At 53.4% G+C, this 18,289-nt stretch overlaps 2 protein-coding genes across 3 annotated transcripts in view; both read right to left on the bottom strand.

Annotated features, from left to right (window-relative positions):
• The window catches only part of TCF25 (transcription factor 25), a 33,554-nt gene extending 28,887 nt beyond the window's left edge, over positions 1-4,667 (bottom strand). The window contains exon 1 of the mRNA XM_025370073.1: positions 4,378-4,667. Within this exon, the coding sequence (XP_025225858.1) occupies positions 4,378-4,569 (192 nt within the window). The 5' untranslated portion in view covers positions 4,570-4,667. The remainder of the gene's footprint in view (positions 1-4,377) is intronic.
• A 2,956-nt stretch (positions 4,668-7,623) lies between these two features.
• SPIRE2 (spire type actin nucleation factor 2) overlaps positions 7,624-18,289 on the bottom strand; it is a 42,480-nt gene continuing 31,814 nt past the window's right edge. Inside the window, exons 11-15 of one of the 2 annotated variants that reach the window (XM_025370698.1) lie at positions 15,449-15,583; positions 15,215-15,282; positions 10,612-10,639; positions 9,244-9,359; positions 7,624-8,876 (exon numbers count right to left, since the gene is read on the bottom strand). In XM_025370698.1, coding sequence (XP_025226483.1) covers positions 8,654-8,876; positions 9,244-9,359; positions 10,612-10,639; positions 15,215-15,282; positions 15,449-15,583 — 570 coding nt within the window. In that variant the 3' untranslated portion in view covers positions 7,624-8,653. The remainder of the gene's footprint in view (positions 8,877-9,243; positions 9,360-10,611; positions 10,640-15,214; positions 15,283-15,448; positions 15,584-18,289) is intronic. The other variant, XM_025370699.1, reaches the window with a different exon arrangement.

Genomic DNA, 18,289 nt, shown 5'->3' with positions numbered 1-18,289 from the left:
TTGAGACGGAGTCTCGCTCTGTCGCCCAGGCTGGAGTGCAGTGGCCGGATCTCAGCTCACTGCAAGCTCCGCCTCCCGGGTTCACGCCATTCTCCGGCCTCAGCCTCCCGAGTAGCTGGGACTACAGGCGCCCGCCACCTCGCCCGGCTAGTTTTTTGTATTTCTTAATAGAGACGGGGTTTCACCCTGTTAGCCAGGATGGTCTCGATCTCCTGACCTCGTGATCCGCCCGTCTCGGCCTCCCAAAGTGCTGGGATTACAGGCTTGAGCCACCGCGCCCGGCCTCAATCTAAAGTTCTTAACAACTGAGCTTCTGAGAGAACCAAGTTTTGGTCTTACTCATTTTCTCCATTTTGTCCATATTCTATTCTATGCATTCCTCTCTTTGATTAGTTTCTTCCTTCTACACATTTTGAGTTTAATTTGCTCTTTTTCTAGTTTAAGGTAGAAGTTTCAGGTAAATTTCTTGATTTTTAAACACTTCTAATTTAAAATTTACAATTATAAAGTTCTAACCATTGTTTCAGTTGCATCCCACAAATTTTGATAGGCTGTTATTTTCGTTACCAATCAGTTCAAAAAATATTCTAGGCCAGGCCTGGTAGCTCACCCCTATAATCCCAGCACACTGGCTTTCAAAAAAAAATTGAAAACATGAGCCAGGTGTGGTGACACGCACCTGTAGTTCCAGCTACTCGGGAGGCTGAGGTGGGAGGATGGTTTGAGCCCAAAAAGTCGAGGTTACAGTGAGCTATAATTGTGACACTGAACTCCAGCCTGGGCAATAGAGCGAGACCATGTCTCTAAAAAACCAAAACACACATACCCACAACACAGCAAAAACAGACACAGTTGAATGTAGAAATAGACAAATCCAATCATTGTTATTATTTGTTTATTTATTTTTTGAAACGGAATCTCTCTTTGTCACCCAGGCTAGAGTCTAGTGGCACAATCTCAGTTCATTGCAACCTCCACCTCCCGGGTTCAAGCAATTCTCCTGCCTCAGCCTCCCGAGTAGCTGGGATTACAGGCACCCACCACCGTGCCTGGCTAATTTTTGTATTCTTTTGTTTTTCAGGACGGAGTCTAGCTCTGTCACCCAGGCTGGAGTGCAGTGGCGCGATCTCAGCTCACTGCAACCTCTGGCTCCCAGGTTCACGCCATTCTCCTGCCTCAGCCACCTGAGTAGCTGGGACTACAGGCTCCCACCACCACACTGGCTAATTTTTTTGTATTTTTTTCATAGAGACGAGGTTTCACCGTGTTAGCCAGGATGGTCTCGATCTCCTGACCTTGTGATCCGCCTGCCTCGGCCTCCCAAGTGCTGGGATTACAGGCTTGAGCCACTGTGCCCGGCCCAATTTTTGTATTCTTAGTAGAGATGGAGTTTCACCATATTGGCCAGGCTGGTCTCGAACTCCTGACCTCAGGTGATCTGCCCACCTCTGCCTCCCAAAGTACTGGGAGCTGTAATCCCAGCACTTTGGGAGGCCAAGGTGGAAGGATCCATTGAGCCCAGGAGTTCAAGACCAACCCAGGTAACATAAAGAGATCTTGTCTCTGAATAAATAAAATTTTAAAAGAGAGACACACCATGTCTCTCACTGATGCATTCACATTCAAAACCATTCAGTCCTAAGTGGCTGTTTAATGTGTCTCATACTTCTGTTTATTAAGAGCTATTTAACAGAACGCCAATAAACATTTCTATTATATTATTTCCAAATATGAGTTGTAAGGGCAAAAAAGTATAGAATGCTTAAATTAAGATCGATGGGCCGGGCGCGGTGGCTCAAGCCTGTAATCCCAGCACTTTGGGAGGCCGAGGCGGGTGGATCACAAGGTCAGGAGATCGAGACTATCCTGGCTAACATGGTGAAACCCCGTCTCTACTAAAAATACAAAAACCTAGCCGGGCGCGGTAGCGGGCGCCTGTAGTCCCAGCTACTCGGGAGGCTGAGGCGGGAGAATGGCGTGAACCCGGGGGGCGGAGCTTGCAGTGAGCCGAGATCGCGCCACTGCACTCCAGCCTGGGAGACACAGTGAGACTCCGTCTCAAAAAAAAAAAAAAAAAAAGATCGATGTGTGCCATTGGATAAAATTCTTTGAAATTCCTAAGAACACAAGCACGATAAGCAGACGCTCATCCACGGAGGCTGTTGGTGTTACTGACACTCCAAACTCATTCCAGAAAGTCCAAAAGGGTGTGTGTGGTTTCTGACCTTACGGACTCTTATTCTGTCAACTCATGAACCACACTGTTTCCCAATTCCCACCAACACAAATATAAATACCAAAAAGATTAAATATTTAAATGGAAAAAACAAAAAAGCATTAAAAGAACAAGCTGAGCACAGTAGGGTATGCTGTAGTCCCAGCTGCTCAGGAGGCTGAGGCAGGAGGATCACCGTCAGGGAAGATCTACGTGAAGACACTAGAGAGATGGATGTGTAACAATGAGAAAAGTGGCTCCGGTTTCTTTCAGCACACAGAAATTAAAGAATTTAAAGAACAAACAAACAGAGAAAATACGTTAAAGACAATTGATAGCAAGCTTTCACGAACAAAAAGATTGTTTAAACTCCCTATAAAAAGGCAAAGGATAGGCCGGGTGCGGTGGCTCAAGCCTGTAATCCCAGCACTTTGGGAGGCCGAGACGGGCGGATCACGAGGTCAGGAGATCGAGACCATCCTGGCTAACCCGGTGAAACCCCGTCTCTAGTAAAAAAAATACAAAAAAAAATAGCCGGGCGAGGTGGCGGGCGTCTGTAGTCCCAGCTACTCGGGAGGCTGAGGCAGGAGAATGGCGTAAACCCGGGAGGCGGAGCTTGCAGTGAGCCGAGATCCGGCCACTGCACTCCAGGCTGGGCGACAGAGCGAGACTCCGTCTCAAAAAAAAGGAAAAAAAAAAAAAAAGGCAAAGGATATAAACAGGTTGTCACAAAGAGAAATATAAATGGTCAACAAGTACATAGCTAGGTGCTGCATTTCACTAACAAAGAAGTGTAAAATAAAATAACGTGATATCATTTTTGACAAATTATATTGACAAAAATTTAAAGACTTATGGGGCCAAGCACAGTGGCTCATGCCTGTAATGCCAACACTCTGAGAGGCCAAGGTGAGAGGACTGTTTGAGCCCAGGAGTTCAAGGTTGCAGTGACCTAGGATTGTGCCAATGCACTTCGGCCTGGGCAACAGGGCAAGATTCCATCTCAAAAAAAAAAAAAAACCACTTTCAGTAACTGCTGTGAATCTAGCAAATTATTGAACCTTGACGGTGGTCTTGCGGACCCGTAAAGGTGGAATTGATGTGAGAAGGGCAGTCAACCAAGCATGGTGACTCACGCCTGTAGTTCCAGCACTTTGTGAGGCTGAGGTGAACAGACTGTTTGAGCGCAGGAGTTCTACACCTGCCTGGGCAACAAGGTGAAACCTCGTCTCTACAAAAAAAAAAAAAAAAAATTAGCCTGGCATGGTGACACCCACCCGTAGTCCTAGATACCCAGGAGGCTGAGGTGGGAGGATCACAGAGTCCGCAGAGGCAGAGTTACAGACGGAGGCCAGGGCTTAGGAGAAAACGGCACAGGGCCACATGTGCAAACCATGCAGTCAAACTGGTTACTTCCCCGTGCCAGAAACGTGCTGCCGGAGATGCAACGAAGAGTAAGACTAACCCACTGGGTTAGGCTGATGGGGATGCAGCGGAGAAGAGCAAGGTCCTGGGTTAGGCAGGGTTGTTGCGAGGATTAAAGGAGAATGCTCGCAGAGGCCTGGCAAGTCCTCAACTCCGGAACTGAGAGAACCCCACTCTTGCCCCTACACCAAGGCCCCATCCCCACGGTGGCCCGAGGCCCCATTTAACCCCGCCCATGCCATCGCCTCGCCCTCATGTCCTTAGCCACGCCCTGTAGCGTCATGGCCCCACGACAGCCACGTGGCTGCAGGCCCGTTTAACCCCGCCCACATCGTGGCCCGGCCCCGCTGACGTTGGCCACGCCCTTGGCATTAAGGCCCCGCCCTCCCCACAGCCCGGACCCCGCTTAACCCCGCCCACTCGGTCGCCCCGCCCCGACGACATGGCCCCGCCCCATCTCTTTGCCCCGCCCCTGAGGGCGGGATGATCCCGCCCACCTCACCGGGGTTAGAACACAATTTAACGCCGCGGCCCGCCGTCCTGACCTCACGCCACCGCCCACCCGCGTCGTCCCGGCCCCGACGCACGGCCCCGCCCTCCCCACTGCAGCCGGGACCCACGTCACCAGACCTACCCCTGGCATGACGACCCCCCGCTCCCCGACCCGACTGGACGCTCGTCCCGCCCCGCGACGTCACGGGCCACCCCGCCCCCACCCGGGTCGCCGCGCTCCTCACCAGCTCGAAGCGGTTGTTGACTCGGACGCCCTCCTTCCCTGCGCCCCCGGGGCGCCGGACACCCAGCTCCCGCTTGGGCCCTTCTTCTTCCGCGTCATCGTCATCACGGAGATCGAACTGCAGGGCGCTGGGCCCGATGGGCTCCTGGCCGCGCTGTTCCCCCCTCAGCCTCCGGAGGGCCCGGCGCGACATAGGACCGAACGACCAGGACGTCTGGAGAGAGGGAGAAGGAAGCGCAGAAAAACTCGGCGGTCGGCGCGCCTGCGCACTCCTGGCGCGGGTGGGGGGGCGGGGGAGCTGGCTGTGGCGCCTGCGCACTCCTGGCGCGGGTAGGGGGGCGGGGGAGCTGGCTGTGGCGCCTGCGCACTCCTGGCGCGCGGGCTGGAGGCGGGGCCTGGCGTGCGGCGCCTGCGCGTTGCGACTCACCGGAACTTCCCCGCCTCAGCCGCGGCGACGGGGCGGGCGCCGGTGGGTCCGGGCCAGGTCTCGGGAAAGCCGGGCGCCTGGGCGCCTGCGCGCCGTGGGCCTCTGGCTTGGCGAGGTGCCTCGCGGGGATGACGGGCTTTGATGCGGGGTAAGAGGCGCGCAGCCGGCGACAGTCGGCCCTGCCCGGCCTTGCCCATCCGTGTGGTCCGGAACCCGCAGCCGCGTTCGGCCCGCCAGGGCCACCCGCCAGGGGCTGTCCCCGCTGCGGGCCTGGAGCATTTCAGCTGCGTCCCGGACGCTGCTAGTTGGTCTTTTCGTGTCACGGTGTCATTCGAGTGATCTAGCCGTCGATGCCCACCTCTGCCCTGGCCTGAAGCCGCCGCCCCTCGGGCACCAGTGAGGGACGCGGCCCTCGCTGCCCGCCTGAGGCCTCGTTAGCGACAGTGGTTCTGAGCAGTTCCAGGACAGGCCGCCCGCGTTTGTCACGATCTAAGGGCCGGGCGCGGTGCTGGCGCTTGTAATCCCAGCACTATGGGAGGCCGAGGTGGGCGGATCACCTGAGGTCAGGAGTTCGAGACCAGCGTGGGCAACATGGTGAAACAGTCTCTACTAAAAATACAAAAATTAGCCGGGTGTGGCCGGGCTCGCCTGTCATCCCAGCTACTCGGGAGGCTGAGGCTGCAGTGAGCCGAGATCGTGACACCACTCCAGTCTAGGCCACGGAGCCAGACCCTGTCTCAGAAAAAAGAAAAACAAAAATAAAGTAGATGAGGCTGAGATAGGGCTCGGTTCAGTGGGCGGATGGCACAGCTTCCTGTGCCGGGGGTTGGGGACACGGGGGCAGGAGGGCACAGAGAAGACAGGTACCAGCAGCCTGCTGCTCAACTTACCGCGGCTTCATGAACCCAGGAAGCAGCCCTGGTGGGCCGCCCTGGCCCCTCCCAGGATGGGTTAGGGTGTTAGGGTTTTATTTTATTTTCTGAGGTGGCGTCTTGCTCTGTTTCCCAGGCTGGAGTGCAGTGGCGCGATCTCGGCTCACTGCAACCTCCATCTCCCAGGCTCAAGCAATTCTGCCTCAGCTTCCCGAGTAGCTGGGACTACAGGCATGCGTCACCATGCCCGGCTAATTTTTGTACTTTTAGTACAGATGGGGTTTCACCATGTCGACCAGGCTGGTCTCAAACTCCTGACCTCAAGTGATCCGCCTGCCTCACCCTCCAAAAGTGCTGGGATTACAGGCATGAACCACTGCACCCAGCACTGGTTAGGGTTTTTTTTTTTTCACTTTTTTTTTTTTTGAGACGGAGTCTCGCTCTGTCGCCCGGGCTGGAGTGCAGTGGCCGGATCTCAGCTCACTGCAAGCTCCGCCTCCCGGGTTTACGCCATTCTCCTGCCTCAGCCTCCCGAGTAACTGGGACTACAGGCGCCCGCCATCTCGCCCGGCTAGTTTTTTGTATTTTTTTTTTAGTAGAGACGGGGTTTCACCGTGTTAGCCAGGATGGTCTCGATCTCCTGACCTCGTGATCCGCCCGTCTCGGCCTCCCAAAGTGCTGGGATTACAGGCTTGAGCCACCGCGCCCGGCCACTGGTTAGGGTTTTAACGTGGGCTTTCATTTCCAAGTGTTGCTGTATGAATTAGAACCCAGTCTCCCCATGATAGGCAGTGTGAGCCCCTGTAGAACCAGAACAACAGTCGTCCTTACCAAGCACTACACATTAGCTTATTGCTGGCTGTGTGACCAGAGGAGATTGCTGACCCTCTCTGTGCGTCTTATTTTTAAACAGGAATAAAAATATAGGCCAGAGAGTCCATGAAGTACTTACACATGTGCTAGAAGCTGGCTTTTTTTTTTTTTTTTTTGAGACGGAGTCTTGCTCTGTGCCCCAGGCTGGAGTGCAGTGGCGCGATCTCGGCTCACTGCAAGCTCCGCCTCCCGGGTTCACGCCATTCTCCTGCCTCAGCCTCCCGAGTAGCTGGGACTACAGGCGCCCGCCACCTCACCCGGCTAATTTTCTTGTATTTTTAGTAGAGACGGGGTTTCACCGTGTTAGCCAGGATGGTCTCAATCTCCTGACCTTGTGATCCGCCCGCCTCGGCCTCCCAAAGTGCTGGGATTACAGGCTTGAGCCACCGTGCCCGGCCCGAAGCTGGCTATTTTTACTGGGGGCTCTAATTTTGCGTGTTTGGATTTCCTGGACCCCAGCTGTTTGAGTATTTTCTCCCGCAGGCCCATCTGTTGCAAGTCAGGTCCCTCCTGACCTCCAGGCTCCACGGCCAGCATTTTAGCCTGGGGTCAAAGTTCCTGGGTGAGCTGTATCTTTGGCCAAATTCTTTCACCTCGTTGAGCCTCAGTTCCCTCATCTGTAAGGTGAGATGATGGCAGAACCTCACGGAGGAGCAGGGCAGGGCCCTGTAAGAGGCGGAGCCGGGCACAGGTGAGCAGACAGCACTCAGCACAGGGCCCGTCTAGAGCCTGCAGTCACACCTCCAGCCTGGGAGCCCTCACCCTGAACAACAACAGGGATCTGGGAAATGAGACCAAAGCGTCCCCCAGGCCAGCAGGTGTGGCCCGAGGAGCTGATGGGCAGTCGTCTGTGCTGTCCGCATGCAGCCCTGACTGAGGTGGGCAGGACCACGAAGCTGGTAGAGCCAGCCAGGGCTGCACGGACAGAACAGGCCTGGAGCTCTCACCTGGTGGGCACCTGACTGTGCCTTTCCTCGTTCTGGAGGGCAGGTGGCCCCTCAAGCCCAGCTTCAGCCTTCGGAGAACATGCTCACTGCCATGCTGGGTGAATCCTCAGTGCACATCCCAGACAGAAGACTGTGAGACATCCTTTATTAGGCCAAGAGTGGCCACGTGCACAGATTGACAGCTGCTCCTCCCTGTACTGGGACCACCCAGCATCTTCAGGAGCCTCTGGGCCAGAGGCGAGTGAGGACAGCACCAGAGAGTGGGAGGGGAGGAGGGGCAGGACAGATGTGGTTTGGACCCCAGGGAAAGGGCAGGGAGCAGCGTGGCACAGATTTTTTTTTTTTTTTTTATTTTGAGACGGAGTCTCCCTCTGTTGCCCAGGCTGGAGTGCAGTGGCACAGTCTCAGCTCACTGCAAGCTCTGCCTCATGGGTTCAAGTGATTCTCCTACCTCAGCCTCCCATGTAGCTGGGATTACAGGCACCTGCCACTATGCCTGGCTAATTTTTGCATTTTCAGTAGAGACGAAATTTCATCATGTTGGCCAGGCTGGTCTTAAACTCCTGACCTCAGGTGATCCTCCCTCAGCCTGCCAAAGTGCTGGGATTATAGGCGTGAGCCTGGCCAGACCTTTCAAACAGAGGCGGGGGGTGCCTCTCACGGGGACCCCGCCCACTCAGAGACTTCCAGGTGCTTCTGCTGCCCGAGTGCCCACAAAGGGAGAGCAGAGGCAGGCGGGGCGCTCTGGTCCAGCTGGGAGCCAAGATACCCTATCCCCACCGAGACGTTCACTGCGGAGGGAAAGCTGCTGTTCTCATTCCTGGGGATGGAGAAGAGAATGGGAACATGGGATGCAGTCTGTGCCGGGATCTAGAACCTTCTGCTCTCTCCCCTCAGTGAGAAAACCCACCCCCTCCCTCCCCTTCCTCCCTGGCAAGGAATCCTGAGAAGAAACAGCCTCCCCCAGGGAGGGTTCTGAAGTGCGCCTGAACCCAAATGAGCTCTGGGGCCAGGAAACGGTGTATATAAATATATAGGCTGTGTATATATATTATAAATGTATGTATATATGTATATATGTACATGCACAGCTCAGAGCGTCCTAGCCTGGTACAGGGCCTGCCTGGTGCCTCCTGGAGGCCTGGCCTGCTGGGGCTGTCACTTGAAGTCAAGAGTCCTGGTGTTAGGGATGTAGAGGGATTGGGTCTGGCGACTGCGTCGTGGCGTAGTGTTGAGGACGTCCACGCTCTTGCGGCTGGAACGCACCACGTCGGCCACAAAGCTGGTGCACTCACTGCAGACATCCTTCAGGACACAGCCGTGGGCGTAGATGTGGGGGAACGCCTCCTCCACGCTCTGCCACTGTGGCCCTTGCAGAGATCTGGGGGGCGGGAGAGGGCAGTCAGGGAGAGGAGCCAGCCAGAGTGCAACACCCCCTCCCTGACTGTGCATCCCACAGCCCCCTCCTGGCTGCCTTTCACCCTAGGCCTCCCCTTGGCCCTCAGGCAACAAACACAGCTAGCAGCGTTCATCTCAGCAAAGACTCTTCCCTGACCACCCGAGGCCAGTTTCCATCTCATACGACTCAGCCTCCCAGAGCCCTACAAAATGATCTGTCTCTGCCTTGGATTTCCATTTCCTTGGGGTGTCCTAGCACACAGAGACAAAGCCAGCCCCTCCACCCCAGCTCCCAAGTTCCTGTTCACGCTCGACCACCGCAGCGACTCAGCACAAGGCAAAGAACGCACTGAAAGATGTCTCTTCTCTGGACTGGCGTGGTTTTGGCAGCTGATACCCTCTGAGGACTCTCAAAGCCCAGTGTGTAGACAGGGATGTGTCCAAACTTCTTAGAAGGCATCTTCATCTGCAGCACAGAGGGAGGAGGTGTGAGCCAGGCATCCCCACAGACACATTCAGGGTGCACTCAGTGCTAAGGAACCTCCCCAATCTGGGACCTGCGTGGCAGCCAGAGCTGCCTGGAGAATATTTGCTGTCCCTACGCTCTCCGATGTCTCCTCTGTGCCTTTTGTCTGAAGACTGGCACGTGATTCCTGCCTGCTGCTCATCTGGGCAGGGGCTTCTTAGAGGGCACAAACCGTCCCTTTTTATACCATACAGATCTACCACCATGCACTGCACATAATCCACATTTAACATGGATGCAGTGGAAGCTTCTCCATTGCCAAGTGGCAGGATATAGAGTAAGACTTTTAAAATAGTGGTAGTAAAAGTCTTGCTTCTGAACTGAGGCCTGAGGGGTAACATACATCTATATACATATATATAATTTTTTTCTTTTTTTTAAGACAAGGTCTTGCTCTGTTGCCCAGGCTGGAGTGCAGAGGCACAGCCACACTCACTGCAGCCTTGAACTTCTGCGCTCAAGATAGCCTCCCACCTCAGCCTCCCAAAATGCGGGAACAGCAGGCATGAACCACCGCAGCTGGCTGGTGACATACTTTTATTTGTATTTTATTTTATCTTTCTGAGACGGAGTCTCTGTCACCCAGGCTGGAGTGCAGTGGTGCGGTCATAGCTCACTGTGGCCTCCACCTCCCGGGTTCAAGTAATTCTCAAGCCTCAGCCTCCTGAGTAGCTAGGATTACAGGTGCGTGCCACCATACGCAGCTAATTTTTTTGTATTTTTAGTAGAAATAGGGTTTCACCATGTTGGCCAGGCTGGTCTCAAGTAGTCTGCCAGCCTCATCGGCCTCCCAAAGTGCTGGGATTACAGGTATGAGCCACCATGCCCAGCTGACATACTTTTAAATGTTAGGATCCCTTTACCTCTGTGTACCTGCACGTGAGCACACACCCCAACTGCAATAAGGAGCCCCTCCTAAAACACCCAAAAAGTTATAGAATGTAAGAAGCTAGGACTTTTAGAGGGGAAGTGAAGGGTTTTTTGGTACCAGGCTACTAAAGTGGAATGTTTAAAAACAACCTATAAGGGTCTTTAAAAACTGCACACTATCTTGGAAAGTATGGGAATGGATTCTGCTGAAGGGAGATGAATGAGGTGCCTGGTGAGGGCAGCATCATCCAACACCTCCAATCAAAGCCAGTGGAGCCCCTCATCTACCTAGCTCAGAACCCAGATCCCACATGGTCCTCACCTTTATGCTACAGGAAGTGCAGACAGCTCTGGAAGGGAACAGAGGAAATGCAGTGTCAGCAGGGAGGAAACCCACGAAGAAACAGCTGAGAAACTCACATTCCAGCCTCCACACATCCCAGTTCAAACCGTCCTTGCCTTCTGCTTGATGCTTGGTTACTTCAGTGCTTTATTTTACTCCAAAATCTTGCTTTTCTTTATACTTAGGTATCCACCCAAAATATATGTGCCCCTCAGCGTTCTCTTAGGAAGGCTGGCTCCAGGAGCTTTCTCCTACCAAGTTTTCTGTTGCCAACTGGCAGGATATAGAGTAAGGTTGAAAAATAGTGGTGTTGGGCCAGACGTGGTAGCTTACGCCTGTAATCCCAGCACTTTAGGAGGCCAAGGCAGGTGGATCACCTGAGGTCAGGAGTTCGAGACCAACAAGGTGAAACCCCGTTCCTATTAAAAATACAAAAATTAGTTGGGCGTGGCTGCAGGCACCTGTAATCCCAGCTACTTGGTGGGCTGAGACAGGAGAATGGCATGAACTCAGGAAGTGGAGGTTGCAGTGAGCTGAGATCACGCCACTGCACTCCAGCCTGGGGGACTGAGCGAGACTCTGTCTCAATAAAAAAAGAAAAATAGTGGTGGTAAAAGTCCCTTTTAAGCAGATTTTTGTTTCTGAACTGAGGCATGATGGGTCACATACTTTTGGAATGTTTAAAAACAAAAACCTATAAGGGTCTTTAAAAACTGCACACTGTCATCCGGGCACGGTGGCTCACACCTGTAATCCCAGCACTTTGGGAGGCCAAGGCGGGTGGATCACGAGGTCAGGTGTTCAAGATCGGCCTGGCCAAGATGGTGAAACCCTGTCTCTACTAAAAATACAATAAATTAGCTGGGCGTGGTGGCGGGCGTCTGTAATCCCAGCTACTCGGGAGGCTGAGGCAGAGAATTGCTTGAACCCAGGAGGCGGAAGTTGCAGTGAGCCGAGATCATGCCACTGCACTTCAGCCTGGGTGACAGAGAGAGACTCTGTCTCAAAAAAAAAAACAAAAACCTGCACATTGTCTCAGAAAGACATCTAAGATTCCTTCTAAGATGACGTGTAGACATTGCTGTGTGCCTGACACTACTCACCGTAAAAGCACCATGGAAGCCAGAGGGGCCTCAATTGAGATGCTCAGTTTTAAAAGGTGAGTCAATTTTGTTTTAATCCCCGTATCTGACTTCAAAAATAAATACCTTCTTATGAAAAATTCAAGGCTGGGCGTGGTGGCTCAAACCTGTAATCCCAGCACTTTGGGAGGCAGAGGCGGGCAGATCACGAGGTCAGGAGATGGAGACCATCTTGGCTAACATAGTGAAACCCCGTCTCTACTAAAAATACAAAAAAATTAGCCGGGCCTGGTGGTGGGCACCTGTAGTCCCAGCTACTCGGGAGGCTGAGGCAGGAAATGGTGTGAACTCGTGAGGCGGAGCTTGCAGTGAGCTGAGATCGCGCCACTGCACTCCAGCCTGGGCGACAGAGAGAGACTCTGTCTCAAAAAAAAAAAAAAAAAAAAATTGCAAGGCTGGGCGCAGTGGCTCACCCCTGTAATCCCAGCACTTTGGGAGGCTGAGGCGGGCGGATCACCTGAGGTTGGGAGTTGGAGACCAGCCTGACCAACATGGAGGAACCCCATCTCTACTAAAAATACACAAATAGCCAGGTGTGGTGGCACATGCCTGTAATCTCAGCTAGTCGTGAGGCTGAGGCAGGAGAATCACTTGAACCTGGGAGGCGGAGGTTGCGGTGAGCCGAGGTTGCGGCATTGCACTCCAGCATGGGGAACAATAGCGAAACTCCGTCTCAAAAAAAAAAAAAAATTCAAACATGAGAGAATTAAAATTTGGACACTACATCCTCAGAAATGATCCCTGCTAGTAATGGTTTCCATCCTCCAGGCTTTTCCAAGCATATATCAACAGAAATATACATAATTTTACAGATAAAATGAGGTGATTTTTTTTTCCCCAGACAGGGTCTTGCTCTGTCACCCAGGCTAGAGTACAGTGACACCATCATAGCTCACTGCAGCCTTGACCTCCTTGGCTTAAGTGATCCTCCCACCTCAGCCTCCCAAAGTGCTGGGATTATAGGCATGAGCTACCATACCCAGCCTTAACTTTATTTATTTATTTATTTGAGACAGTCTCCCTCTGTCACCCAGGTTGGAGTACAGTGGTACTATCTCAGCTCACTGCAAGCTCCACCTCCCAGGTTCAAGCAATTCTCCTGCCTCAGCCTCCCAAGTAGCTGGGACCACAGGCGCCCACCACCACGCCCGACTATTTTTTTCTATTTTTAGTAGAGACAGGGTTTCACCATGTTGGCCAGTTTGGTCTCAACCTCCCGACCTCGTGATCCGCCCGCCTCAGCCTCCCAAAGTGCTGGGATTACAGGTGTGAGCCACCACGCCCGGCCCCAGCCTTACTTTTTTATTCAGTCTGGGAAACTCTAGCTTTTACTTGGGTTGTTCAGATCATTTACAGTTAATGTGATGCTAGATAAGTTGTGTTTAAGTCTGACATCTTGCTATTTGTTTTCTTTTTGACTCGTTTATTTGTTCCCCTTCTTTTCCTACCCTTTTTTGGATTAATTAATATTTATGGTTCCATCTTATCTCCTTTGTTGGCTTATTAGCTGTAACTGTTTTATTTTAGTGGTTGCTTTAGGACTTACAGTATACATCTTTAACTTATCACAGTCTACCTTTAAGTAATATTTGTATTGCATATATAACACCTTACTATACCTTATCATAGTGATTCACCTTATCATAGTGAACCTTAAAATAGTGTACTTCTGGCCGGACGCAGTGGCTTACGCCTGTAATCCCAGCACTTTGGGAGGCTGAGGCGGGCGGATCACGAGGTCAGGAGATCGAGACCATCCTGGCTAACACTGTGAAACCCCGTCTCTACTAAAAATACAAATAACTAGCCGGGCGAGGTGGCAGGCGCCTGTAGTCCCAGCTACTCGGGAGGCTGAGGCAGGAGAATGGCGTGAACCCGGGAGGCGGAGCTTGCAGTGAGCCGAGATTGCGCCACTGCACTCCAACCTGGGCAACAGAGCAAGACTCCATCTCAAAAACAAAAAAAAAGTAGTATACTTCCAATTTTCTCCTCTCCTTGGCCTTAATGCTAACTATTGTTGTCAACACTACTTATACGTGTGTTACAGAACCCACAATACATTGTAATTAATTTTGTCTTTTTTGCCTGCCTGGTAATCTTTGATTAGATGCCAGACATTTTATCTTGCTGAGTACTGCTTTGTTTTTTTGTTTGTTTTTAAAAAAGTCTTGTTCTTGAGCTTTGTTCTCAGAATCAGTTAAGATATCTGTGAACAGTTTGATCCTTTCAGGTCTTGCTTTTATGATTTATCAGTCAGGCCTGGAGCAACACTCACTTTGGGCTACTTATTCCACATTAGTGAGGCCAGGCCTTCATGTGCATTCCGGTGAGTGCCATGTGAATCACGACATTTCTGGCTGTGGCTGGTGGAAACGGATGTTATTCATTCCTGGCCCTGAGCACTGTTCCTTCAGATCTTTATAACAAGGGAAGGTAAATTTTTTCTGTAAAGGGCCAGAGAATAAACCTTTTAGGCGTGGCTGAGCGAGTAACAAATGGGTGTGGCTGTGTTCCAACGAGACTTTACTCGCCAAACAGGCAGAGGACCAGATTGGGCCCGTGGCTATAGTTTGTCAATCTCTGCTTTAGGAGAAATGTTTTGCAGCCTTCAGTCATTTCCTTCAGAGAGGGGGCCTTCTCTGAGGCTTTCTCCACGCAGCCCTCTCCTCTGGAGTTCTGCATGGGGGATTCAAGCTGCTGTGGTCTCCCTGGATTTCCTCCATTCCGGGAGTCTGGCGGCTGTGGCTCATGGCCTAGAAACTCTCCAGACAATGACTGCGATGATGGCAGGCCTGCCCTGTTGTGTTTCCTTTTTGTTGCCTGCTGACCAAAGTCTTGAAAAACATTGTTTCGGCCGGGCGCGGTGGCTCAAGCCTGTAATCCCAGCACTTTGGGAGGCCGAGACGGGCGGATCACGAGGTCAGGAGATCGAGACCATCCTGGCTAACACGGTGAAACCCCGTCTCTACTAAAAATACAAAAAAAATTAGCCGGGCGAGGTGGCGGGCGCCTGTAGTCCCAGCTACTCGGGAGGCTGAGGCAGGAGAATGGCGTGAACCCGGGAGGCGGGGCTTGCAGTGAGCTGAGATCCGGCCACTGCACTCCAGCCTGGGCAACAGAGCCAGACTCCGTCTCAAAAAAAACCAAAAAAACAAAACAAAACAAAACATTGTTTCATATCCTGTTTGTTCTGGGCTGTGGAAGATGCCGATTACCCCATCTTGGCTGAAACTGGGAGTTGCTTAGCTATTTAAGTTTCATTTAATTTAAATAAAATTTAAAATTTAACTCCTCATTCAACTAACGATATTTGTGGACTCATCAGCCATGGAACATGCTAGAACATTCCTGGAGTCACCGGAAGTTCTGTGGGCAGCACTGCCCAGAGGCTTCTCACCTCCTCCTCCCCTTGTGAACTGGCAGCTAAAGGGAAGGCTCACCTCTTGCAGAAGAGACAGGTGGGCGGCCACGAGAACAGCGGGAACTTGGCCCGGCAGCAGCAGCAAATCTGTCAAGAAAGACCTGATTAGAGCCCGGCTTTGTCCAAAGCTCCCTGGGTCCTGCCCTGTCCTTGCTGCCCCTCAGGGTTCCCAACCAGATCATGAGCAAACAGTCCCGGGATCCGCCCCCGACGCAGCAGGCAAGAGAGCAGCCCCACGTCTAGGCAGCCTCACCTTCCCCTTCTTCAGACTGCTGAAGAGCTCCTTGTTCTGCAAAAACTTCTCCATCTCGGCCTTCACCAGCACACGGCGCACGTCCATCACCTCTTCCACGGTCAACGCAAGGCTCTCCACGGGGTGGCTGAACTCCTGGGGGACGGGGCAAGGGGCTGTGCTCACTCGGCCTCAGGTAGAAAGTCTTCCATGCGGGAGCCTCCCCCAGCTTGCTCTCCTTCCCTGAGGACCCTCGCGCCTTCCTGGCCTCAGCCTAAACAAGCCCGCGACCTTCTAAAACACTTGTCCCTCAGCCATCCATCCCCGTGTCTTTGATGAGGCGCTGCTGCTGCAGGCTAGGCCTCCCATGACCATCGGCCCCTGCCAGCCAGCCCAGCCTTCACTGGCCACGCTCCACACACACTCGCCTCAGCCCATGTTTGTTCAAGGTGTCCCTCCCTGCAAACACACTATGGGCGGATCCACACCAGCCAGAGTCCATCTCAAATCCTCCCTCCCTGAGCAGCTGATGTCCTCTCATCCGGGAGGTCCAGGAGCCTCCAACAGACCACCTCACTCCTGGGGCCCAGCTTGCATCTGCCCATCTGCACTCAGCACACCTCCTGTGTCCTGACCACCAATTCCTGGGGCCACATTATGATGAGTGTGTCCTATTTTTGCCTCCCTGTGCTTGGCATAGAACTTGACACCTGATCTCTCTAAGCCTCAGTTTTCTCTTCTGTAAAATGGGGCTGGATTTCAGCTCCATCGAGATGACTCATGCCGGCATCGCGTTTGCAGTGTCAGTCATTACTCTGCCAAGGCAGGTGGGCACCATCTATGAAGGTGCCACACGGATGGAGTTGGACCATGGGCTCTGCTTTGGATTTGCAGTGGGTTATCCTGTCTAGAGCTGGGAACACATGCTCCTGTCTGGTACTGGGGGGAGCTGCGGCCCTTGCATTTGTTCCTCACTCTGACCTGAGGCACCCAGAGCTTTGGGCTTCTGTTGCCAATTGCCTGATGGTGCTGTTTCCAGCTGAACAGTTCACCTGAGATGTCACAGATGTTATGCCAACAACGTCCGTGGCCAGGAGACCTCACGTCGGGTGCAGAGAACAGCTGCCTGCCCCCCAGGTGAGGCTGTGAGCCCAGGGCAGATGGAAGGCCAGGTTCAGTGATGCTCAGTAGCCCCCGCCTCAAAAAGCACTTCTGAGACTTCAGAGCTAAAGAACCACTCATGTGACCTGTGGTCATCTTTTTTTTTTTTTTTTTTTTTTTGAGACGGAGTCTTGCTCTGTCACCCAGGCTGGAGTGCAGTGGCCGGATCTCAGCTCACTGCAAGCTCCTCCTCTCGGGTTCCCGCCATTCTCCTGCCTCAGCCTCCCGAGTAGCTGGGACTACAGGCACCCGCCACTTCGCCCGGCTAGTTTTTTTGTATTTTTTAGTAGAGACGGGGTTTCACCATATTAGCCAGGATGGTCTCGATCTCCTGACCTCATGATCCGCCCGTCTCGGCCTCCCAAAGTGCTGGGATTACAGGCTTGAGCCACCGCGCCCGGCCGAGAATAGGCTGGACTTCGTGACTCGCTCCTAATGAGCTGGAACAACGTGGCACTTCTGGACTTGGCCACAAATACTCAGTGGCTTTCACGGCGGTCACTCTTGAGCCACATGCTCTGGGGGATGCCAGCCGCCACCCTGTGGAGATCGCCAAGCAGCCCCGAGAGAGGCCTGTATACACAGCAGGGCACTCGCGTCTCCTGCTCACAGCTGGCTGAGGACGCCACTTCATGTGGTTCCTCCAGCTCCCATTTGAGCCTTCAGTCGAGACTGCAGGCCCCACTGCCATCCCAACTGCAGCCTCACGGAAGACCCTGGGCCGGAGCTACACGGCGAAGACACTGCCGGAGTCCCAACCCTCAGAAACTGTGTGAGATAATACATGTTTGTTATTTTAAGATGCTACATTGTGAGGTAACTTTTGATGCAGTGATACATAGCTAATCTTAGACTAATGAGGCAAGCCCTGCATTTCGGCGGGGCCTGCGACCTAGACTAACGGGGCAAGCCCTGCGTTTCGGTGGGGGATACGAACAGTGCCTTGCGTTTATATAAGGCTCATAGTTCTCAAAGCATTTTAACATCTGTTCTCATCTGAGCCTCTTGATAAAACCTCAAATAGTGGCAGCAACCACACCGTTCACATCCCTCCAACACCTGCATGCTGCCAGCGTGGCCCACGGGCCGCACACTCGCCTCACCTCAGTTGATTAAATCATACACTAGAACTCACGTCCACGTGGCCTCAAGATGTCAGCAAAAGTGAGCTCCTCACAATTACAGGTCAGATATGAAACCGAGGGGAGAGGGGCCGAGCAGTACCCTGGCGGCGTCACGGCCAGAGTCAAGGTCGCGACCCAGTGAAGCCCCGTCACACTGACCTCCAGGCACACAGGGCGCGCAGGTTCGCCGCCTGCCCTAACCCCACACTGAACCCTTCAATTCGGGACGTCCCTTGCAAGGTGGCTCCAGGCTCCGGGGTCGCAGTGCGGTTCGGCCCCAGCAGGCGGCAGCAGAGACCACCGCCGCGGGCCAGCAGCGCCACCACTGGCGCAACGAAGACGTTCAGACCACGCCCCCCAGACCGGGCGCTCAGACCACAGTCCCCAGACTGGTGCTCGGACCACGCCCCCCAGACGCGCTCAGACCCGCCCTCCCAGACAGGCGCTCGGACCACGCCCCCCAGACCGGGCGCTCAGACCACAGTCCCCAGACTGGCGCTCGGACCACGCCCCCCAGACTGGCGCTCGGACCACGCCCCCCAGACTGGCGCTCGGACCACGCCCCCCAGACTGGCGC

Source organism: Theropithecus gelada, chromosome 20, assembly GCF_003255815.1.
Source record: "Theropithecus gelada isolate Dixy chromosome 20, Tgel_1.0, whole genome shotgun sequence".
NCBI lineage: Eukaryota > Metazoa > Chordata > Mammalia > Primates > Cercopithecidae > Theropithecus > Theropithecus gelada.
This window is presented reverse-complemented; position numbering and strand designations above follow the sequence as displayed.